This window comes from Lotus japonicus, chromosome 1, assembly GCF_012489685.1.
Source record: "Lotus japonicus ecotype B-129 chromosome 1, LjGifu_v1.2".
Taxonomy (NCBI): domain Eukaryota; kingdom Viridiplantae; phylum Streptophyta; class Magnoliopsida; order Fabales; family Fabaceae; genus Lotus; species Lotus japonicus.
In genome coordinates this window covers 112,969,203-112,993,596 of record NC_080041.1, presented here as the reverse complement: position 1 = coordinate 112,993,596, position 24,394 = coordinate 112,969,203, and the positions used below count along the sequence as shown (strand labels likewise).

Sequence of the window (24,394 nt, the reverse complement as noted above, 5' to 3'; positions counted from 1 at the left end):
CATGCATGAGCATACCATGAGTACAGAAATCTAATCATTTTTGTGTTTAAATTTCAGAGCTGCTACATGGCTACGAGTTTCTGTATGGTTGTTAATACGAGTGCTTGTTCTATGGCCGCACTCATAGCTAACTGTTAAATGCAATCTATGTTCTCTCTGCATATGTTAATGAGTTCCATCACTCTCAAGCAAATCATCTAGCCTAGTATTTACACAGCATGCACGGGATGACGGGATTACAAAAGAGTAGTAAGGCACATAGGCAAATACTAAGGATTATAAAAAAAATTACATGGCAACATTTTCTTGGCTTTGTTTTACGGACATTTTTATGTCACATCCCTATAAGGATACCAATACATTACATATAAACGCACATAAACGCAATGTGAGTGTAAATGGAGTTGCTAAACCAATAAAAAAAACAAATTAAATATATGTAACACTTCGGTTCAATTAGATTGGTTCTGATTTAGGTCTGAGAACTGATAACTGAACCAATCCATTAAGATAGTACATTGCTGATGCCCATTAAAATTGCATGTATTTGTAGACTGTAGTGATCGATGATTAAAAGTTCACCCTTTTAATGAAGAGTACTCATTGACCTAGTGGATGACAAACCTCATATAAGCATAAAAGAAGAGCAATAATATAAAGATTAAGAATAAAAAAATTACAATATATAGCATGTTCGCCCACAAATTCACAAGCTAACAAAATAGAGAATCATTCTGGCGTTTCTAAGTTGCTAGGGAGAACTATGTTTGACACGCCTAGCTGATAAACTAGCTGAAAGCTGAAAAGCTAGCTGATAGCTGAAAAACTAGTTGAAAGGTGAAAATTGATAAGCTAGCCGATAGCTGAAAGCTGAAAAGCTACATAATTGGAACAAAAATGTTTGGTAAAACTAGTTTTTGAACAAGCTGAAATTGTAAAATGACATAAAAAGGCATACTTGTATAATTCTTTTTATATTTAACATGACTTTATTTTCACATTAATATACCTATATGATATTAATATTAAAATTATTATAAGCATTTTAATTTCACTCAAGTTATTTATCATCTTAAAAATATAATATTAATTTTTACTTATTTAAATTTCTATATTTTTATTAAATTAAATAGAAGAAAAAAATAATTAGTAATTTATATTATAAAATTATTTGTTTTATTTTAAAATAATAATTATTTGTGTGCGGGAACGATGTGATATGAGACAAGTGTGATAACTGATAAGTAAATAAGTTTAGTAAAAAACAAATAAGGCTAAAGGTGAAATTTTAATAAAATAATAAGGATAAAAATGAGAATATTTTTAATAAGCTATTAGCTTTAAGCTTTAAGCTACCTGAGATAGTTTATAGCTTAAAGCTTAAAGCTACTGAAATAAGCTCTTTCACCAAACCCTTTTATAGAGCTTTTAAGCTAGTCAAATAAGCTTTAAGCTAGTCAAATAAGTTATAAGCTAACTGAAATGACATGTCAAACATAGCCAACCACTAAGAATTCATATATTATTTTTTCACAAATTGAAGAAAAAAAGGAACGTTTTCTACCAAACTTCCTCTACTCTGGAGCCTTTTGCCGGACACCAAATGTTGTGTATTGCCATTTTGTAATCATTTGGCTGAACTTTAAGAGGCAATAATACTAAGTAGTGTTTGATTTTTTTTAAGCACTAAAGTAGCTTTTGATAACCGAATTGAAAAGAATAAAATAAGCTGGGGAGAAAAATATAATATAATAAAACACTTTTCTTTTGTGTTGTATTCACTACAAGAAATATTCGAATTAGAGTTGAAAATTAGCGTCAGCCCCGACACCAACAATAATTTTGTTTGATTAGCATTAGCTTAACAAATGCTAAGTTGGTGCAGAGCGTAAAAAAGTCACTTGATTTTAACGTTAACCTATTCGATATCTCTTAGTTCGGTTTTAAATCAATTAGTGTCAGTTCAAACAGATGCAAAAATCCTTGACCAACATCCGCCCACCATCAATAACCAATGGCTATAGACCGACGCTACATACATCAGCCACCTTAGCGTTGGTTCAATGGGGTACAGTCCATTTTGTGGGCGAGAGAGCTAGCGTCGGCCTAACCGACACTAATCATCATGGGTTTCTCTGCCTCATTTTCCTTTTTTTTTGAAAGTAAACATCAAATATAGTAAACGCCAACTGGCCCAAGGTTTATTACATCAGCATCAATCAACGAAACCACGGCTATTAGAAGCTCTTCCACCCAAACCATATTGGCATAAGTGTATGCGTTCCTAGCCAAAAAGTCAACAACGGTATTACCCGTGCGACTAACAAAATAACATTTCCTTTTTCTTTCTTCATTCTTCGTTTGACCTTTTTACTCATTCTATCTCTCTAATGCCCTTGACCCTTCCTCCAACAATCCTCACCCTTCCTCCGGTGGTCCTCACCCTCCTCTTAACGAAGTTATGATTCGCTTGTTTCCCTCCTCTTCCTCTGTCACCCTCTCCCTTGGCTCCTTCCTCAACCTCCCTCATATGAATATATCAATTAGAAATAAAGCTACTAGAATTGTAGGTTTTCGATAATGAACTTAATGCAGTAAAACATCCGGAACTTCGTGAACATCTCATCTTTGAAAAGAATAGGGAGTTACGTGTCAGGTCTTTGTTGGGTTTTCTAACATGTGGAATCAGAATTTTAATTCTATGATTTAGGATCTGTGGTTTTTTTTTTTTTTTTTTTTTTTGGTCAATAGGATCTGTGGTTAAACATGATGAGTATCCGCTTGGGCCTTCAGCAAAAAAAAAAAAAAGGTGTAATTATCTTGAAGTAGTTATGAAAGCATGTATGTAGAGTAAAAAAGTTGATGTGCTGAAATAAGTGCAGGGCCACTATTGCACAATTAAGAGTGATTATCATAATCAACTTTCTATTTCAGTTTGGTTAACAAGTTTTTCATTTTTGGTGAATGGGAAAGAAGTTTGGTTAACACGTTTATGTCTATTTATTTTAGTCAAAACAGATCTTTTGGTTGCTCAACAATTTATTTTGGACAATCGATTTATATGCACCATCAAATATTTTGAAGGCTTCTCCTTAGCCTTCACCATCAGCGGACATGTATTAGTAAAATAAGATTGCTAATCTTTACTCAAACACCCAGAAATATAAATAAAAAAATGTATTACATATTTACATATTCTTTTGTCTATAATTAAGCAAAAACAAAAGGAGACGGTTGTTGGACTTTGCTCTAAAAAACAAATCCAAACACTCATTCTGCAAAAACAAATACTGATTTATGCTTTACCTTATGTCATAGAGCTTCCTGAATTGAGATAGCATAAAAAGCTGGTACTTGTAATTTTTAAGTTACCTATAGAGGAAAAGGAGAACAAAGTTAACACTAAGGAAATCAATTAGACACAGCATTTTGACTGTCTCATTTAAAGAGTTCGAGACAGTATAATCCATCATTTTGGGGTATTATTTGAAATTCATTTTTTTCTGCAATTCATGGTATGATTAGGGAGAGTTTACTGTTCTAGTCTCTAGAGCTAATGTAACCATCACTGTTAGTCAACTTCATCATGTGAGCACTAAGAACATCGCATACCAATTTACATGCTCAATTATAGATTTATGCTCCAGGTGACTAATACCACACAGGCCCCCAGAGACACACACACACATTTATGGATATATGAAATAATCAAGAAATGTTAAATTGTAATGTACGTTGCCATATGTCTAAAGCACAAGACATTGTAAAATGTCTCGATTTAAACATCTAAAGCCAACCCCATCATAACACTTGAATCAGTTAGACTTTGGATTGGTACCTTCTAAGATTTAACAATATCTAAGAATTATGTATCTTATTAGTATTTCAAAAAAAAAAAAAAAACCCAAATTTGATAGCATTGGATACAGTTTTCCCCCTAGACTCTGCTTGTCATTTTCCTAGTAATTGAATCCTATTGGTATTTTCATGAATTTGGGTTTCTGATTCAACAAACTCAAACTGTGACTTCGATTTTCATCCACTCCGTAGGGATGATAACTACAGATAGAATATCATTTAAGCACCTTTGGGACATTATTTTCTACCTTAAAGCAGAAAAAGTGGCTCTTAACCAATCATATTGGTGATGTAAAGTCAAAAGTGATAAGCAAAATTTTAAAATTTGAAATCTTACATGAGATGAATGGAAGAAGGACCAGATACAGCAGCAGCTCTTTGTGCCCGATGTGCTTCACCCTTATAAAGCTCTTTCATTTCTTTTTTAACACGTCGTGCCTCACGCCTTTCCTCCTTTACAGCAGCCTACAAAACAACAGAACTAGTCCTGTCACAGAAGTGGTCGATGTATAAAAGATAAACATAAATATAGGTGTTTTTCTTAAGGAAACAACAGCTGGTATGTTTTCTCGTTAAGTTAATAATCACAGCATGCATAAAATGAAGAATCAAGACTTTAATAATATAAGCAGAGCAAGTAATATAGACACCTTTCGTTCTTTCTTCTCCTCCTTTGACTCTAGGCCATGTTGTTTTCTCGTGTACTGTTCAGTATTTGCATTGCTCAGGCCTTTAACCTTTTCGGTAGAAGGTTTTCTACCCCCAGGCAAGAAGTCTACAGGGAGTTTCTCTTTTCCGCGTAGGGATATTATTTGACTAGAGGAATTCAAGGCTGCAGACATTGTTTCAGCCAATTTCTTTTTCCTAGCTACACCAGGAGCTTCAATCTTACCAGGGTGGTTATCTAGATTTGAGTACGTTGAAACAATAGTCTCACAATCCCAAACTTCTGATTCATCACTACTTTCTTCGACAAGTATAACATCCTTATCTTCATCTTCAACGTCATACCCCTCACCATATTCCTTAATACGGCGAATCAAATCAGCAGCAAAGTCCTCTTGCTCCTCACTATTTGGGGTCTCGTTTTTCTTCAATAAATCTGCAGGAACCCTGTACTTGTCGTCATCAGGTTCTAGGCTGTCCATCGCATGGTTGTTAAGAGAGCCTTTGAGCTTCTCAGCAAGGAACTCATCTTCAGCTTGATAATTTTCATAAAGTTCACCATCATCGTCGGTTCCATACTCTTGACATTCAAGCTACAGCAGAAAACAAACTAAGAATGAGACTCTTAAAAGTAAAAAAGTGCAGAAATATATTGAGTTTAGTCTGAACTTGCAATGACAACAAAGTATGAAATTCGGCAAAAGCATCCTCAGATACAAAAAAACGAAGAGGCTCAACATACTTCATTAAATTATAATGAGCAAAGATCAGAGAATCAAAATATAGAATGTGAATAAACTAGATTGTAACTAGCTGAACTCACTAAATCAAATTGATCATCCAACAGACGACGAGCTCTCGGTTTGTCACCAGCACGATCCTCTCCTGCTACGCCATTTGTTACCCCATCCAGAGATCCACAGTCATCTATAACTTTGGAATGATCAAAATCTTGCAGTACTTGTGCATTGTTTTTGCTTCTAGCTATCATAGATTCCTCAGAAAAATTCATACCATTGCATATAAGCTCCTTATCTTCATCATTTTCATCCTCACCAAGGTTAGCTTGTACAACAAAGTCTTCCTCCAAATCTTCATCAGAACCAAACCGTGACAAATCAGTATCATCAAGCAGCGCAGCTACTTCAGGATCAATTGCTTTCTGAACCCTTATGCTGGTAGTCTTGGCTGCAACAGTGTATATAGTGTTTTCCTCAGGCTCTCTATCCGCCTCTGAAATTGGTAATCTCGAAGCATCATACGCCTGAACTCGCCAACAAAAACAACTCATAAATATACATGATCTTTCAAAACAAATAAAATAGAAAAGTGAAGAATAGCACCACCTTAATATCATGAGGAACGTGTTGAAGCTTGAACTTGGGATTGTGAAAGAAAGCAGAACCACCACCAGTATTCTTAATTTCCCTCATATGATTCAAGTAGTTATATCCATCATCTGGAAACCCTAGTTCTAGAATTTCCCTCCTCACATCCTCCGGCAACGAACCTTCACCTTCACTGAGGCTCTCATCATCATCAATGTCCTCGGGGGCATCGTCAAAAATAGAGTCAGTGGAAAGGGGATTGTTGTCGACTCGGATGAAGACGCGGTCTGACGTGGAGAATGCCGGGTCCGAGGAGTCACGAGCAATAAGTTGGAAAGTAGCAGCATTTTTCTTGTCAATGAATTTCTTCTTCCCCATTATCTATGACTTATGCCTATGCCTTTCAACTTTCAAGTGTTCGATGAAATAATACGAGAGTATTTTTGTCTGTGCTTCGTTTGCAGCTACATCGGAAAGCACGGAAAATGGAAAGGAAAGTGGATTATTATGGATACATATATACCCCACAATACAAGTTTGGTACAGAACTACCTAGTCCCCTAACTAAAATAATGGCACTTGTTTCATGTATGGTTAGTTGCCCATTGTTCAGTTTTTTCCAAATATAGAATAGAGAGAACTACCAATAGTTATGTGAGGAGTGAGTATTGAATATTCAGTCCTCCAGTATTACTGAAAATATGTCATAGGTATACTGAGACCATACATCAAACAGTTTGTAGGCAAGATCAATTGGAACATAGGTTTTCAAGAAAAATCCCTTTTGAGAACTCAATCTCACAGAAAACATCATTCCAATGGTTCAAATCAGGATCAAAGCTGAATAAAGAGAGGGATAGAAAAATTTTAATTGAAGAATTTGAACAAACTCCATGTGTTCTGAAACTGGGAAGGAAATAAGAGAGAAGAAAGAAGGGAAATAGACATACCACGGTGAGAAGAAGGAGCGCCGGCGAAGGAAGGTCAGAGAAACAGAGGCGGAGCACCGCGGAAAGAGGCAAAACGGCTGTGGCTGTCTTCTTCGTTCTTGGTGTGTCACAGAGACAAGGATGAGAGAACGTGAGCAGTGAATAGGTTGGAGGGAAAAAGTGATTCTTTAATCTTTTCTAGTGAAAAAGTGATTTTTTTATGTTTTAGAAATAATATTTAGATTATGTTTGTCATGTCTATAGTTAATAACGAGTTGAAAAGCTAGTTTAAGGCTATTTGGTACATTGGAAAAGGACCATAAAAACGAAACAACTAAACTTGTCCCTTAGCAAGAGGACTTCAAGCCGGGGGGGGAGGGGGGGCGGGGGTGGCTTCCACTAGAGAATGACTAACCCACTAGAAGAGTCGATACGTTTGGCAAGACAATCTGCTATAGCGTTGCTCTCACGGTTGCACCAACATAGCTAAACTCGTCATTTGCGATCCAACAACTCACGAATCTCTTCGAGCATCTCTCCATACACATGCATCTATAGCTCATGGGGATCCGCCAGGACTAAAACAAGATCACGATAATCCGAGTCGCAAAGAATTCGACGAACGCCACATATCTTATAAGGTATTAAGTGTTTGGAGGAAGCTAAGGTGGAGGATTTTATGAAAAATAAGAGTCGATACGCTTGGCAAGTCAATCTGCTACAGCGTTGCTCTCACGGTTGCACCAACATAGCTAAACTCGTCATTTGCGATCCAACAACTCACGAATCTCTTCGAGCATCTCTCCATACACATGCATCTATAGCTCATGGGGATCCGCCAGGACTAAAACAAGATCACGATAATCCGAGTCGCAAAGAATTCGACGAACGCCACTGTCCCACGCCATTACAAGCCCATGCCCCAACGCTAGAGCTTTTGCGAGATACACACTATCGTTCAACCCATGAGCTATGAAACCTCAAACCCATTTACCCCTTGAATCTCCCCCACTACCCATACAACCATCCTCTTCATGGTAGCTCCCGTCGACATTAAGCTTTAAAAACTCAGCTTGCGGCGGTCGCCAACCATCATGTAGCAACCCAGACCAGTCATTTATCAATGCCGGTTGCAGAAACTGAATGAATTCATCACGGTCATTAAGCAACTTCCTCCAGATAGTCTCTAGATTCCAAGGTTGGGGGTCCAAGGCCATGTTACTCCTCCACAAACTACAATCCAGGTTCCAAAAACTTTGCCAACTCCAAGCTCCAATTCTACCCCACAGCTCGCGAGAATGGGGACAGTCGCACAAGCCATGAATAGCGCCTTCCCTAGGAGAAGAACAACACGAACAAGTTTCAGAAATCCCCAAGTTACACTTAAACCGGTTTGAATTCATTGGAATTGCATCATGTGGATTCAACTAAAGTGAAAGTGATCCTCATATTTTTAGCGGAGTATACATGTATTTCAACCAATTAATGATGGAGTGATAAAAAGTAAGTGTTAAAGTGAGTGATGGTGCCATAAAGACACATAGGAAGTATAAACTTACATTTAAAGAACTTCATCCAACACTTAAATTGTGTTGTTAGCGCATTTCCCTCGCAGGACGTTAGCCCCAGTTCTTAAGCTAAGACACATATCTTATAAGGTATTAAGTGTTTGGAGGAAGCTAAGGTGGAGGATTTTATGAAAAATAAGATTTGAAGCTTGTGGAAGGAACATTGTAGGACCAAGCAATAAAAAATTAATTATTTATTTTTCATTCATCCATCAACAGATACAAAAGAATAAAGAGGGAAAATAACAGAGGCAAAATCGAAGCACAACAAGCAATGAAAAATTAACAGAACCATTTAAAAAGAAAAATCGCCAAAACTACAACATGAGTTATGAAAGAGTTTGTTCCAGGAAAATTTTAACAATGGGAGATGGAGAAAACCCTATGTTTTCACAGATCCATTAAAAAAGGACCAACTTGAACACTTCAACAACGACAATGACGGTGATGAACGACAATGTCTAAAGCCTCAATGATGACAACGAGGATGATGAAAACGACGACAACGACATCTTGTTGCATGTCACCTATTGCAGCAATTGAGGGGTGAAAACCCATTTTTTGCTAAATGGTAGCTTCGATCCGGTTGATGGAAGCTCGATCCGGTGGCCGCGTGCTCGAATTCATGCCCATCTAGTCTTAGGCACAAGAGGAGATAAGAGAGGTCATTTGTTCGATGAAGAGAGGAAATGAAGAGAAGAGGGACCAGAGAGGGGGAGAAAGGTTGAACCTTTATGGTTGAGAAAGGTTGAGGCTTTGTGGTGAGATGACAATGGGCCATGTAAGGGAGGATAGAGGCTGAGCGGAGATGAGGAGAGAGACGCTTCAGCTGTGTGTGAGAGAAGAGTGAGAGACGTAGTTTTTTTTTTTTTAAGTGGATTTATTTTTTCATGTGACTCTTTTTTATTAGAAGCATTTCTTTTTCTATTTTTATAAATATCAATTAAATCATGTAGAATTAATATTTAAATTTAAATCAAAATAAGTAGAAATAAAAAATATAAAATATCGTGCTCTTTTTTTTTTGGATCAAAAATATCGTGCTCTTTTTTTTTTTGATAAAAAATATCGTGCTCTTAAGTCTCTTACACAAACCTTGACTTCTTTCCCATTTCTTTTGACCATGGTCCATGGGATCCAAATCCGACACACAGTGTAAAAGAAGCAAACCCATTTTTGGTGTCTTGCAGAGTTGCAGTAAATCTCAAACCCAAAACCCTTCCATTGATTTCACACAGTTTCTCTTTTTCTACTTCACCCATCTCAACATTAGTTCTTTCCTACTCAGGCCTCAGGTCGTGAAAATTAGAGCCTCCCCTTCAAATTCATGCATGTGAAGGCTCAACCTTTCTTGCTAGATATCATTTTTTTTTTCAATTCCTTTACAATCACTCACCTTGACTCAAGCCTCAGGTCAGTTTCAACAAAATGATAAAAAACGAGGGTTCTTCTCTCTGTTGAGTTCAAGGGTAGCTTTGTGTACTTGAAGAATGATTTTTTTTGTGGGGTGGATTTCATTTCTTGCTTTTTAGCTACAACAACCCCACCCCATTTGGCAAAAGTAAGGATTTTTGGCAATTACAGGAAAAGGGTATTTTTTTTGGAAGAGAAAAAAAGGATGATTCAGTTGTTGTTCTTGGTGCTATTTGTTGAGGGTTTTGTGGCGTTTTTTTTGTTGGTGAAGATAGGGCCATTGAGAGATCTTGTGATGAAGAGTCTAGATCAGTTGAAGATGGGAAAGGGTCCTGCTACAGTGAAAACTATTGCTGGCACAATGTCTGTGATTCTCCTTTCAAGCCTTATGAGCATTGTTAAGATCCAGAACAAAGGTGCTAAGCTTGGTACAATGTCACCCATGGATCAAGTGCTGTGGAGAACTCACTTACTTGAAGCTTCACTCATGGGTGCGTTCATGCTCCTTTCATCTTGGTCATTTGCTTCCTTTCTATTTTTAACTGCTAATAGGTTTTATGGGTTTTATTAGCTTTGAAGTTTGAAGCTCTTGCTGTGAAATTAATTGTGCAGAATTGTTGATGTGCATTTTTTTTGCTTTACCCTTATTTTTATGAAGTTGACAAATTTGATTAGTGTCTGAGGCATTTTTCTATAACTAAAATCAATAATTGAAGGTAACAACCTTTGGTTGTCCTTGTCCTTGAAGGCAAGCTTTTAAGTTATGGCTGCATTGTGGCCCCAATCACATTGTGGCTGTTGAAGCCTAATGCGAGATGCAACTGCTGCGATTTCGCAGCCACGTCAGGAGATATGGTCCCTGATTTTGAAGTTTAAACCTTTCTTGGAAGATAACAAGATCATGTGCTAGGGTGTGTTGCAGGTCCTGTGGTGTTCTTAGTTTTTGTCATGCAATGAAACATGTACATATCATAGATTATAGATTGTAGAAGAACAGTGTTCTTCATATGATTTTCGTTATTGATGGTATCTTTCTCTATATGGTTCTGTCAGACTTTCTCTATATGGTTGTGTCTGATTCATAAAAAAGGGTCAAATTTATTCATTTCTTTGTAAAGTCGTTTGTTTGAGACCTAAGTTAAAAGTTTTTATGGTGTTATTTATCTAGTTTTAGAAAATTATATCTATTATCTCTTCAACCAAGGAAGAAACTCTATGGTCATTATTAAGTTGCCATTAGAAGACACATAAAAAGCTCCTTTGGTCTCACTAATCAGCCTAGTTCTTATTCTTTATTTTTCTCAATTCACTCAGTGTCGTAGTTGGTGCTCATGGCATTCCATGTGCATTATACTTGCATACCTTTAATTATTGATTTCAGATTATTCTGACAAAACATACCTTCATAAAATTTCATATTTATATGTCTGATAAACATGGCTCGTGAATTATGACTCTATTCTTTAAATTCGTTTTTTCATTGATCTTTTTTTATTCTAACTATTTGATTCATGTGAGGTGAGCATTAAATTTTAACATTGCAAGCTCACAATTATTATTTTTCCAATAGAATTTCTGGATATGAGAACTTGCTTTTAAAAACAATGCTGTTAGGAGGGGAAGAGACTATATGGAGGGGAGTTCCTTAGCACAAATTCATTATGGGACTCACTTGATAAAAAGCAGCCCACCCATGTCAATTTAGGCTTTCTAAATTGTGCTAATCAGGAATTTAATATACGGATATGGTTATTGACATGTCTAAGAAATCAATTAATTTGCCTTAAAGGATAGCAACTTGGCAAGCATAATGTTGAAGTATTGGAAAGAGGGTGTGAAGTAGTGTATAGTAATTGATGACCTGATATGAGCTCTTGCTGAATATAATTATATATTTACATCATTCAATGTTGTTATTATCTCATGCTTCATGATCATCATGTTGGAGAGAGATCCACCCAGGACAAAACATTTAAAAATTCTGTATCGCGTAAAATGAATTTATGCCTTTCCATCTCCTAACATGATGACCATGTGATAGCAGACCAGTGATTAACGGAGTTTATGTTAGGAGAAGTGGGGATGGGCCAGTTGTGGTAGGGCCCAAATTAGCACATACATTGGCTAAATTGTTAGGGAATGGGCCAGCTTGTGATAAGGCCCAAATTAGCATGGATGTTTGTTAGTAATTAGTTAGTAACCAGAGACAGATACACGTTCAAGGTTATGAGAGCAAGTGCCCTCACTTAACTTTGGACATAATCATTAAAAAAAAATTAAATAGTAAAAATATGTGGTTTTTTATGTTTCTTTTGTTAAAATATCCCTCATTTGTGTCCCAAATTGTTAAATGCCCTCACTTGAGTAGTAAATGTATGATTTTTTATGGCCTCTTTGGTAAAAAAATGCTTTCATTGGTGTTCGCTTTGGTAAAAAATGTCATCACTTCTAATAGTATATGTAAATTTTTTTTTGTTGCGAATTATATGTATATATTGCCCTCACATCATTAAATTTCTGGATCCGTCACTGTTAGTAACTATACCTTATATAAGATACAACGGATATTATTAGGGTGTCTTTTTGCTGTCAGATATTGGCTTGTTAAGTTACTTCATGCCTCTGGAAGCGTGTTGGGGGTTCTTATATTCATCTCAGCCTCAATGTTCCCCAGTTAGAACTGTGTGATGCAAAGTCTTTTCCCTACATTGCCATCAACAAGAGTTTAGCTTCTAACATTGTGTTTTTTTTTTTAAAAAAAAAAAGCTTCTGACATTGTGAAATGTTGTAAAGGGTATTTTGGGTCCTTCTGCGATGGACTTCCCATCTGAAGCCGCTTCCTTTACTTCTCTTCGTTCACATAAGCGAGCACAGCCTGGGCTCACCTCTCATATTGTGCTCGATCAGTTTTTCCATCATTCCGGTTAACCATCGGACCTTGTCGAGTTTCTCTCAACAACATCTGTGTTTGTCTCTTCCATGCAGCTTTCAAGCTCCTTATTCAACACCATCTTCACTTCGCAACCAAGTTGCACTTTCTCTTCAAGAACCCTCTTCAAGGGTTTCATGCATCCATAGCTCCAAGGTTGGACCTCTGTACAGTTGGTACAGAAAATTGAAAAGAAGAATTATCTTTAGTGCAGAAAAAAGAGAAATACTCAGTTTTGTTCTGACCCAGGAACAGTGAAACTGAGATGAAAACTCCACTAACAATTCAAGAGTCCTAGGGCCTGTTTGGTTGTGTTAGGATCTAATTATTAGGGATTGAGATTTATTATATTTTTAGAGTCTATCTTAGGAGATTTTTATTTTGGGGTTGAGTTATCTTTTAGATTTATAGTATCTTTTATATTAGGAGGATCATATATATCTTCTTTATGTCTTAGGGTTAAGTTTATGGTCATTAGGATTAGTTATCATAAATAGGAGTACAGTCAGTACACTCTTTAGGTTAGAGGCATGGAATTGAATTATTAACTTGTAAGGGAACCAGCCCTATTGGAGGAACCAACCTCTTGAGGATCCAGCCTCTTGGTTATTGTTTATCTTTTACTTTCCAGTTTTTTATAGTAAAAATACCAAAAAAGTTATCCTTAATCCTTATTTTTATATCTTTTCGCTGTTTAGATGGTTCAATGTATTGTATCTCTCTTGTAAAACATCTGAGTTCTAGTTGGATGTCCAAAAACTGAGTTTTTACCTACTGTCAACACCCGGGAAACCTAAGTTGTTTCTCTTCTGTTTCATCACTTTTTCCCAATACTACCTTTGATCCTATTTATCTGTGCCGAGAGAAAATAAAAAAATTGTTCCTATATACATGTCCATTTAAAAGTTCAGCATAAAATTATCATTTTTTTCTCAATTACACCCTTATACTCACGTACTATTTTTCAAGTATAATAAATTACTTCACTATTGAGTAGTAGGCTAAATGATAAATAGGAGTTTATAAATGATATTAAGAAAAATAAGAACATTTATTGTATTTCTAAATCTGTATGTGTCTGAATGGATACATAACTAGGATAGGAGTTGAAGGTCGTAATTGACAGAATCAATACAAATTGCCTGCTGAATGTGCAAGACTTGATCATATTGACATAGGGAACTCTGTTTTCGTGTGGAATGTTTGGTTGACTTTGAATGTTTGAAAGGTTTTCTTTTCAAGGAAGTGCAAGAAGGAGTAAGAAAGAAGGGACAGATAAGCACCCATGGTGTTTTGGTGGTCTGCTATATGATCATGTGTTCTATCAAGCTATTTTATTCTAAAAGTGCATAATTAGCCATGATACTCACCCAGTCCTATCTATTTTTCCTTGACTTTTTACAGTTTGATACTGTGAGGAGATTTATTTTTCTTGACTAGCCCTAAGAGTTGTTTGGTTTTAGTAAACATGTTCTATTTTCATCAACAGTTACGCAAATCCCACCCTTTTTACTTTATTTCTTGTAATTCATGGAAAAATATTCAAACCATTGCTTTTAACATTGGATTCACGAATGAATTAAATTGATCCCGTCTTAAAATGAGTTAATTTGATCTTTCAGGTTTCACATTATTCCTTGGATTCCTAATTGACCGCATGCACCATTATCTTGAAAAGCTTGTCACTTTAAGAAGTAATGCGGGAGCTTCGAAAGAAGAATTGGACAATCTGAAGAAAGAAACTTCCCTGCTTAAAGAAAAGGAGGAGAAAGCTTCCAAGGAGATGACAAAGCTGAAGGAAGAACTTACAATTCTGTCAGAAAGTTTGAAAAAGGCGAAGCTGGAATCTGAAGAGAAGAACAAGAAAGTTGAAACTGCTGAAGCTCATGTTGCTTCCCTCCAGAAGCAAGCTGCTGATCTACTACTTGAATATGACAGGCTCTTGGAAGAGAACCAAAATCTTCAGGCTCATACATTGGGACACAAGAATTGAGGGAACACTGGGATAAAAAAAAAATTGTTGGTAGCAAAATCATCTTCTTCATGTTGGGGGAAAACTTGAAAAAAGGTTCAATTTTGGTCCTCCGTGGCAATACAAAATTGAACTCTGCTGCTCACGTTTACAAATTTTGCATATCTCTGTCAGCTTCTTCACCATTTTGTTATTAAATCGCTGTTCAATGGCCCCATCTAGTGTCTTTGTTTGGATGGATATATTTTTAGGTCAAGGGGATTATTGGGAAATTTAGAATAGTGTGTTGATTTAACGTACTTATTTCAGAAGCACAAGACTAATGAGATGTAGAAAGGAATTGCAGCTCGTATGGAGAAAGTTTTTTTTGGCTACATTTAATGCTCGGTTTGGCAAGGCTTGGTACTCAAGTAGTAGCTTATTACTTTTTCTTATTAAACTCTACTTACTTGAGGTAGCTTATATTTTGCTGTTTTTAAACCCAGAATCTGTTGGCGTTTGGAAATTCTCCAAACCAACAAGGGCATTAACTTTGGTGGTTACAAGTATCTTCCATGGGAAGCAATCTTGTTCGAGTCGCAATAATTTTGGTGCCACCCATTTACATTATTATATCATCCCCAATTTTCGATTTTTCCCCAAACATAGGTGCATAAGGTATGGTTTGTATATAATTCTATCCCATAGATGTAAGTGCGGTTAATTTGGGTGGTGAGAGAATGTGTGAAGATGGTACTAAAACTAATGCCCAACCAACAAATCACTTGGGAAACTTGCGGTTACTTAAAGCTTATTGAATTTATTATTGTTTTTATTCTTATTTATTTTAATAAAATTTCATTACTACCATATTTATATTTTAGAAAACACCAAAATCTGATTGTGATATTTTTCTATGACTCTTCACTACAGTTGTCGTCGTTGCACTGACCTTAAATATTTCGTTATTTTAGAGAAATAGAAGTTTATTTTACTAAATAAATACAAAAAGTTATTCGGGCACCATAACTACGACCTCGTATGTGAGCTTGAAAGGGGTTTCTCTAGTGGAAGATTGTGGGGTTGTTCTGTGTACCCAAAGGACGAAGTCGAGTGTTCCACACTTCCCAACCAACGTGCCCATATCTTCAAATTTCTTCTTTATTCCTTTCAAAATAACCTTGTTTGTTGCTTTGATGCTCCGACGCAAACTATAAGTAAAAATGCTTAGAATGAATAGCATGTTACGTAAATGAACAATAAAAATCTGTATTTATAGGGTCGAAGTCCTTGGCGGTTGTCTCTTCAAGTATGAGGGAGGCCCCTTTATTAATTAACTTTGCGATGCCTTGCCTTGACTTATTGATCTCGGTCCTCTCGTGGCCGAGTGGACACTATTAGTCGAGGCGGCCCTTCCCGAGCCATTCTCCCCAACCCTTGAAGGATGCTATGATATGAGCATGTTGGTCAACTGAGACATCCTTAGGCCAAGTGGTTTAGAGGTCGGCCAAAACACTTTGCATGAATTAAAGTAATGTGGTAGGTTTGGATCAGAGTGAGGCCTCTCTGAATTTTTCTCTCCCATGAACAGTGACAGAGGTCCCGTTGGGATGAAGGGCAATGGAGTGTATAGTTCAAACCCTTGGTTCATCAATCTCGAATTCCATACTTTGAGAAGTTTTGAATAATAACAAAGTTCTTAATTGTCTTATCATAAAATGCACAAATTTCTCTAAAGATCTTATGTTTTGACATTTTAGGGAAATCAACGTCTATACTCCCTATCTTCCAAGAAGTCACTGAAAAAGAAATCGAGGAATCATCATCCATATATCATATCGTTCTTGGAACACAAGCATGGTTTGAAGCTTTCATCGTCCAACAATATATCGACTGATCATAAAAGAAAAGGACCATTACACTTAATTGAAGAAACAAGAAAAGTCTATTGAAGAAACTAAGGCAAGCCCTAAGTGATAAGTGGCTTGAAGAAAGAGAAGTTATCACGCGAGCTACAAAGAAGCAAGTTGAGCGGAGAAAAAAGAAAAGGAATAGTCTATATTTCAGAAGGATAGGATACCTTTCATTATGTATTGTCTAATCATGTATGTCATGTCACTCATACAGCTACACTAATGTGTTCTTGCTTATGCCTTGTATTGGGTTTGGATTGCCCCCCCCCCCTTGGGTCTTTTCTATTGAATCCATGAACATTCGACCAAAAAAAAAAGAAACAGATTGCAGCAATTTAATTCAGGCTTGGAAGCTTAATGGACAAGGTGCATCCTACCTGCATAGTATTATAGAGGATTGCAGGAAAAGAATAACAAAATTGTAAATAAAGAAGAAACAACGAAGATGTCAAAAAAATTGAAGAATAAAAAGCTAAAAACTACGCCGTCTGTGGGAATCGAACCCACGACCACGTGGTTAAAAGCCACGCGCTCTACCAGCTGAGCTAAGACGGCTATGTATACATAAAATCCTAAAGCACCTATTTATTATTCATAATCATTTCTCGTTCGAACCAACCACTAGTTCATCATGAACCTCCCTCACGCAATCCCGAATTTGCAGAACCCCGATCAACTCGTGGCGGCGCAATGGCGGAAATCTCAGATTCAAAACCTGCAGAGGAAGAGGCTCCGATAACCCATATTCCACAACCCGACCCGAAAACCATGCGATACACAAAACCCGGTGTCAAACGCCTCACCATCAGTGTCACAGTTCTCATCTCTTTCATCCTCGGTTTCCCACTTCTCTGGAAATCCATCGAAATCTACCGCGCTCCTCTCCCCTTCGACCGAATCGACTCCTTCTCCTCGCAGATCGAATCGACTACCTTCCACTTCCCCTGCGATTTCAAAGCCATCTTCGCCGGATTCGATTTTAGGGTTTCCTCCGGCGAGGTCGCGGCGGCGATCAAGGACAAGATGTCGGAGCTCAGTCCCGGCGCCGCCTCGCGCTGTGGTTGTGGTGCAGATTACTCCGTGTCTGCTGTGCTCGATTTTGGCGGGAAATTGAGGGGCAGTGACGACGACGAAGGGACTGATGAGTTGCTGAGGAATGTGCTGAATACTGAGAATGGAGGTGGGAAGGAGTATAGTGTTGTGGTGGTGAATGGTGAGGAAGGGGAGGAGGTGAGGGCTGTGGTGGGGAAGTATAGGCATGCCTGGATTCTTGGTCGGGTTTCGGAGGAGGAGGCGGTGTTGCGTGTGGCTGAGATATTCGCCAAGGTGTTTGTTAATGGTGGAAGTGAAGGAGGTTCGATTCGTGGTGAGTTTATGCCGGTTGGTGCTGATGGGAGGATAGTTCTTTCGTTCAGTTTGCTCAATGCAGACCCACGAGATTGGATTTATGATTGGTATGAATCACACTATAAAATGAAATTGAAAACTGCATTTCGAAATGTTGTCCAGATTAATGTCTGGTTTTGTTTCTGTGTTGCAAATGATGTGTTCTGTTGTGCTGTATTGGGAATTTATCTGCTTGTAGACTAGAATTTACATGCTTCAACTAATGCAAGAGTTGGGGATTTTATGGTTGGGTGAAGGCAGAGATTAATCTTGTTGACACTTGATATGTTAAATCTTTGTTAAGTTCTGCTGCTGTTTTCCTGGATAAATAAATAATGTGGATATGTCTTTTCTGTTCATGTATGGTATGTTAGCTTAGTTATCTATTGAATGGTATCATTTTGAAGTTTTAGTGATGATCTTCGTATAGGGATTTTGGTCAAATTGATGAGGCTTTATTGCAACCTGTCATTGAGGCTTTGCAACCTATAGCGAACATCACAGTGGAAAGCCAGGTGACGTCTTGTAAATGTAATTGTTACTTCACTCATTTATGCTTTAGATTGTAGTGATTTTATTGTTCCCCCTGATTGGCAGGTTTTGTACCACACACCAAAGTCATCGTTTTCTTACTGGGATGATAAGCATAGCAGTCACATATTTAGTACCAAGGATCTTCCCTTCTTTGTATGTTCTACCAATGGCTTCGAGTTATCATTTCTAATTACCGTCTATGTTGAATATATGATATATTTAGTTCTATCTTCCGACTGTGCAAACTTGATGTAACTTGAACCAAATATTTATTTTGGAAGTTTCTCTATCTCCTTACTTCTTAAGTCTCATTTAGATTTGGTTCAAGTTACGTCGGTCCTTTATCCTTGTTTATGGGAAATCCACGGCGCATTCTTTTCCTTTTGAATTTTGTTTGATGTTTCTTGTAACTGAATACTATTATAATTACATGAATGTTTCTATGTTAAATAGGTGAATTCCAATGAGTGGCATTTAGATACGTCAGTTGCAGCGGGTGGGAGGTCAAAAGTATTGCAACTTGTGGTGTATTATATTTAACTCATTACTAAATTTATTTACTTTCTGATCACTATAAATCTAAGCTTCGATTCAGTTTACTTTCTATAGCCTTTGCACTATAACGTGGAAAAAATGAAATTACTTCTTTTTCTCTCTACTAATATACGTATTCTCAAGCATTAGATTTCAACTTATTATCTTATGCTGGAAGACATGTGTTAATGTTCTTACTTCCTTGTCTATTATGTCAGGTACATTCCCTCTGCAAAGGAGTGTCCTCTTCAACTGGAGCTTCCTAGTGGAGAGTTCTCTTTGACTAATGGCTTTATATCTCCAGTTATTCATCTCAACTTCCAAATTTCCCTACTATTCTTGTTGTATTTATTATGTCTTATAAAATTGCCAAATTTGTTGACATTATGAAGAGCCTATTCTGGAACATTGCAGATGTGGGGAGGTGTTGTGGTATGGAATCCCCAAAGTTGTATAAAGGATATGGAAAGCAAGGAACCAGTCAGACATATGATTTCTCCTAAGGTTTTTCTTTTCTTCTTTACGTTTAAAGTAAACCAGTATGTGGAACTTTTTAGTTCATGTCTGATACATGTTCAACTGGGGGTGTGCACAAATCAGGTTGGATTTGATGAAAAGGAAGTAGTTTGAACCAATTAACTAAGTTCGGGTTGGGTTGGGTCTTGTTCATCTACTTTTTTAAAACTAATTCTGAACTGAACTGATAAAAATTGTGTTTGGTTCTTGTCATATCATCAGGTCTGCAAATTGTTAAATATTTTATACATGCATATACAAAAATATCAAAATTAAAATAGAAACAGAAGAGAAGTGATTTTTAGGGGCTTGGGTTGGCTCAGATTCATTGAGTTTGAGGACCCTATACTCCAATATACGGCCTGATCTGAAAATAGTTGGATGACACTCTTTTCAACCTGAATAACCTGTATACCCAAACTAACCTGAACATTTTGATTTGGTCGGGTTGGCTTAGTCATGTTCGCATGTTTACCCAAATTCCTGCTTACCCCTACTTTCAACATAGACTTACTCCAACCAATAACTGATACATTTTTACTCAGGCATATCATTTCAGGAACTTTTTAGAAACACCTTTTCCATGTTTTGTTTAAATAAAGAATTTAATGTCAATTATTTATGCAGATATTCATATGGTCCAACTGTTGTAGCCTATCATTAATTCTCTCTCTGAACGTGCATGTATACTCTGAAACAGGACCTCCAGAAGCTTTTTGATGTTCTCATGGGGCAGTTGCGGCAACTCCTTGGTCTGAAGTCTGATAACCTTTATGTTGGTGAGTCAGGCACATTCATTCTCCTAGGGAGTGAACGAGGTCTCACAGAATGGTAAGAATAATAGTCCTGTTAAGATAATTTGGAAAAGCTTGACAGCGACTACAATATGTTAACAAAATAAAGGGGTGGCAAATGAGCGTTATCTTTTAACTCATATATGCCCTGATGGTGATCTTTTTTCTAAATTGAAAGTTTCTGTAATTGATTCTGTATACTTTAAATTCCTTGTTGGATGGGTCCTAAATAAAAATTAAACAATGCAAATAAGACCCACTTTGGAAAGACTTAGGGAAGAATCACAGTATAGCAAGCCTGAGTGGGATACTACTACAAGGCTTAAGCAATTTACAGTCAAAAGAAAGTGTTATACTTGGCAATTGTGAAGAATGGGAAAATGACTTCCCCTTTTCCTGAACAAATCAAACAATAGATTTACTTTTTTACATAATGCGTATTTCTACAGAAAAATTTTCAGCCAAAAATACAATTTAAGAAAATATCCTTTTATGAAATTGATTTTCTAGAGGCATCTTTTGTATAGATTCGTATATATCATATTATTTATGTTAAAAGAAATGGAATATTTTTCATTTTTTATTTGTTCATGACTTTCTCCTTTAATTAGTTATAAATGGTAACAGTTTACTAAGAAACTAGCAATTAACCCATGCATTGCACGGGTTTTAACTTTAATATATAAAAAAATAAACATAAACAAATTTTAGTATGTTAAAATTATTATTTTGTATTATTTTTTGAATTTCAAAGAAATAATTTAAAAAACTGATTAAATGAGATATTTTAAGAGATTGAAAAAACTATAATTTAAAAATTAAAATTTTAAAAAACACGTGAATGAAAGATAATGAAAAAAAGATACATTAAAAAATTAAAAATTGAGATGACTAATAAGTGATGACGTGGCTTAATGAGAGAGTGAGATTTTTGTGAGAGCTGATGAGAATGAGGTCTCTCTTTTATAACAGGGTGAATTATTTTCTTTGATTGTTTTTCCCAAATTAAGAAAATCTGGAAAATACTTTTACACCAAATACTGGAAACTATCAATAATATTTACAGAAATATTTTTCCATTTAAAAAAAAAATCCTTAGACCATTATATTTTTGAGCCTTTAAAGTTACTCAATTTGTTTGCTTGGGATGGTAAATGGGTTTCCTACATTTAAAGTTACTGCATTTGAAATTTTTTTCTTGCTTAAGTGCAAAATCACTGCAATATTAATTGTTGTCGGCTGATTGTGTGTAGGGAATTGGATGTTTTGTCACGGAAGCATATTTGCTTTAATCTCCTTTCATGTGCCACAACACTTGGCTCTCTTTGTAGACTGGTATGTTTGACAATTAAGTTGCTTCAACTGAGTCTGTTTCAGCTAGCTATTGTTTGGTGGAAGCTTGTCAAACTTCCATTCCATGCAGGTACAATCATTGCCCAGGATGATTATCATGGATGAAATCGGAAAACAGGTAATTTTTTTTTGGACTACATGCTTCTCATTAGAAGTTGAACTGATATTGGATGCTATTATTAAACATTGCATATGATGTCCATCATAATCTTTTAATTGATTGGTTCTGGATTTTGTTCATATATTACTATTTATAATAGGTAGAAGTAGAACAATGCATTCCCCCTCTGCTTTTAGTTGCGAAGATGCCAAGTTGATTGACTTTCTTCTTGATTAATTGATATCAAAAAATTCTTTCCTCTTTAGTTTCTAAAAGATGCTTTGAAATCCCTTTTCTTCCCCACAATATTTTATTGTCTTTGAATAGGTGAAGTTTTCTTTGGAGGCTGCAAAGTTTGCTCAAAGTAATGCGTCTGTTGGACTGTTTGATGCTTCTGCTGGTATGTTTTTTTGAGACTTTGAGCCTGTTTGTATATGTGGTCTAAAAAGCACTTATTGGAATTGTTCTACTAAAAGATCTTTAGATAAGCTTCAATAAGTGCTTTTTTGGTTCCCATCCAAACGGGCTATTTTTTCATTTGAAAGCTTCTTAGTCACTTCGATGAAGATTTGTAGGGTGTTGTCTATTGCTAAAATATGATAAATCTCTTATCTTGTCAGTATCATCAAGGCAATCAAGATCTCTTGCAGAGGATGCCTTTTTTCACCCTTCAATTATGTCGATCAGCTATTATTCGTTTGAGCATTGTTTTGCTATCTATTCGGTTTGTCCTTTATCTCTTCTCCCCTCTTCCATAAATGCAACTGCTTATTGACTTATGTGGATGCATAAACTTGACTTAGGATGATTTCATCTTATTGACCAGATTATCTTTTCCTTTAGACATTCATATTTAGGGACTGATATTATTCATCAATCTTTACCTTTTGATATTCATAAAATTAGGGAAATAGGGAATACAAGTTATGTGTCCATGTTCCATGAAAACATTGTTTAATTTGACAACCTTTCTATGTCAGAGAAATGGATATTTAGGAATTAGAACTACAGTCCTGTAAAAGATATCGGATGGAGGCTTGAATGGAAAGTTATCTCTAGCCTTCTATTCATAATTGGCTTTTTCACTGTTCATGTAAAGCTAAATTCTTTTATCTGCTGTCCTTCTAGTTTCACATATGAGTTCAGTAAGAAATTCATGGGAATTTGGTTGAGATGCCCGAACAATTTAAAGCTGCATGTTGAAGTTTACCGATGATTCTTACTCACATCATCTTTCCTTCTACTGTTGCAGCCATTCTTTCTGCCAGTTTTAATGCATGTCATCCTAGCAGCTTCAAGGGAATGGAAAAGATACAAGCAAGAAAATAGAAAATACTTGGCGGGGAAGACGAAAGCAAAGGCTACATCTTAATTCCCTTGACCAGAGATGACAGGAAGAAGCAAGTTTCTAGGTAGTTGAGTTGTAGTGCGTGGTTTAGCACTTCAACCCAAGTGTGAAGTGTTTTTCCTCTCTCGCCAATACCTGGTTCTCTGTGAATTTTGTTGAAAATGTCCATCATGGCATGATTCTTGGGGGATAATTTACATGCTTAGAAAAAGACAGTGGTGAGTAGTGTGGCGACTCTACGGCTCTTGGTTGTACCATATTAGGAGTAAATTGAGGAAAAAATGTACTTCACAATTTTTTAATGGTAATTGGAAAATTCTCTGAATTTAGCTGTTCAATCTCCGAGGTACTTGAAAAAAAAAAAGCGTAAACGAAACAGAGAAGGGTATGTTTAGTGGATAGATCTTGGTACAGTTTATATATAATTGTTAGAAAAGATAAATGAAAGGCAGTGTTTTGTGTGATTGTATTAATTTGCACCATTATTTAAGGAAGTTAATTTTTGATTTTTGATTTTTTTAATTTAGCCAATTTTCTTAATTAAATAACATAAACAGTTTTTAAGAATAGTATGGAAATGAGGAAAAGTCAAGCAAGGAATTGGTGAAGGGGTGTCATTAATGTTGCACATTTTTAGCTTCGAAATTCCTTGAATAGATTTATATCTCTATTTGACTATAATCTGTTAACAAATAAATTTGTAAAGCACGTTCATTATTCTCTTAAAAAATGGACCAATAAGATCTGTCCCAGTTATTAAAGGAATGGATTATAAGCCTGTTGTAAAAAAAATTAAAGAACACTCACCCATCAACATCAAATTCTATAACAATGTAGTTTGTTTTTTCTTTTTCCATTGTTTTTCTCCAAGGACATCAGTTAGTAGACTAATCACATTTGTATTGTCAAGAAATTACACTCAAAATGAGATATGGTTTAGTGATTGAAAAAAATAAATAATAATAATAATACAAACCTATGAAAAACAATTAGTTTATAGTATTAGAAAAAACAACTGTTAAAAAAGGCTAATTATTGAATTTCAAAATTACTGAAAAATTAGAAAATATAAATATGACATTATCTACTTCCTAATACTAATATGAGAAAGAAAACTACTCACTACACTATAGACAAAGAAGACAAAGAATGAGAGGGTGACACTTGTTGGAGTTACTATCCATCAATGTTAAAATATACATTAAATCTTAAAAACTTTTCAAGATTAATACAATATTTTTTCAATTCATCCTCATCTAATGCTTCAAATTATT

General features: G+C 36.0%; 3 protein-coding genes and 1 non-coding gene across 5 annotated transcripts; 2 read left to right on the top strand and 2 right to left on the bottom strand.

Moving 5' to 3' along the window:
• Positions 1 to 3,142: 3,142 nt before the first annotated feature.
• On the bottom strand, positions 3,143 to 6,971 carry LOC130729372 (uncharacterized). 2 transcript variants are annotated; one of them, XM_057581107.1, is made up of 7 exons: positions 6,803 to 6,971; positions 5,871 to 6,316; positions 5,539 to 5,788; positions 5,348 to 5,451; positions 4,509 to 5,117; positions 4,196 to 4,323; positions 3,143 to 3,372 (listed from the first exon to the last, which is right to left on the bottom strand). In XM_057581107.1, exons 2-7 carry the CDS (start codon positions 6,228 to 6,230, stop codon positions 3,369 to 3,371), a joined length of 1,455 nt encoding a protein of 484 aa, XP_057437090.1. In that variant the 5' UTR covers positions 6,231 to 6,316; positions 6,803 to 6,971; the 3' UTR covers positions 3,143 to 3,368. The 2 variants fall into 2 exon arrangements, with proteins under 2 accessions (XP_057437090.1, XP_057437089.1); XM_057581106.1 differs by having other exon boundaries at positions 5,348 to 5,788.
• Positions 6,972 to 9,449: 2,478 nt separating this feature from the next.
• LOC130729371 (uncharacterized) lies at positions 9,450 to 15,073 on the top strand. Its single transcript, XM_057581105.1, has 2 exons — positions 9,450 to 10,253; positions 14,314 to 15,073. The coding sequence occupies exons 1-2, from the start codon at positions 9,968 to 9,970 to the stop codon at positions 14,682 to 14,684; spliced, it is 657 nt and encodes a 218-aa protein (XP_057437088.1). The 5' UTR covers positions 9,450 to 9,967; the 3' UTR covers positions 14,685 to 15,073.
• Positions 15,074 to 17,037: 1,964 nt separating this feature from the next.
• TRNAK-UUU (transfer RNA lysine (anticodon UUU)) lies at positions 17,038 to 17,110 on the bottom strand. Its single transcript has one exon. It is a non-coding gene; the product is annotated as a tRNA-Lys (tRNA).
• Positions 17,111 to 17,200: 90 nt separating this feature from the next.
• On the top strand, positions 17,201 to 23,445 carry LOC130729370 (uncharacterized). The gene is made up of 12 exons (XM_057581104.1): positions 17,201 to 18,009; positions 18,372 to 18,456; positions 18,539 to 18,628; positions 18,929 to 19,002; positions 19,228 to 19,312; positions 19,424 to 19,513; positions 20,226 to 20,356; positions 21,573 to 21,654; positions 21,743 to 21,790; positions 22,100 to 22,172; positions 22,393 to 22,496; positions 23,025 to 23,445. The coding sequence occupies exons 1-12, from the start codon at positions 17,246 to 17,248 to the stop codon at positions 23,142 to 23,144; spliced, it is 1,746 nt and encodes a 581-aa protein (XP_057437087.1). The 5' UTR covers positions 17,201 to 17,245; the 3' UTR covers positions 23,145 to 23,445.
• Positions 23,446 to 24,394: the final 949 nt, after the last annotated feature.

What these genes read in the sequence shown, in the direction of transcription:
- LOC130729371 (XM_057581105.1), top strand. Translation starts at nt 9,968, where the DNA reads ATGATTCAGTTGTTGTTCTTGGTGCTATTTGTTGAGGGTTTTGTGGCG. An exon ending in ACTTGAAGCTTCACTCATGG is followed by an intron (nt 10,254 to 14,313) that starts GTGCGTTCATGC and finishes TTGATCTTTCAG; the next exon opens with GTTTCACATTATTCCTTGGA.
- LOC130729370 (XM_057581104.1), top strand. Translation starts at nt 17,246, where the DNA reads ATGGCGGAAATCTCAGATTCAAAACCTGCAGAGGAAGAGGCTCCGATA. An exon ending in CCAAGGATCTTCCCTTCTTT is followed by an intron (nt 18,629 to 18,928) that starts GTATGTTCTACC and finishes TATGTTAAATAG; the next exon opens with GTGAATTCCAATGAGTGGCA. An exon ending in ACTGTTTGATGCTTCTGCTG is followed by an intron (nt 22,173 to 22,392) that starts GTATGTTTTTTT and finishes TTATCTTGTCAG; the next exon opens with TATCATCAAGGCAATCAAGA.
- LOC130729372 (XM_057581106.1), bottom strand. Translation starts at nt 6,230, where the DNA reads ATGGGGAAGAAGAAATTCATTGACAAGAAAAATGCTGCTACTTTCCAA. An exon ending in TGGATGATCAATTTGATTTA is followed by an intron (nt 5,118 to 5,347) that starts GTGAGTTCAGCT and finishes TTTCTGCTGTAG; the next exon opens with CTTGAATGTCAAGAGTATGG. An exon ending in AGGAGAAGAAAGAACGAAAG is followed by an intron (nt 4,324 to 4,508) that starts GTGTCTATATTA and finishes GTTGTTTTGTAG; the next exon opens with GCTGCTGTAAAGGAGGAAAG.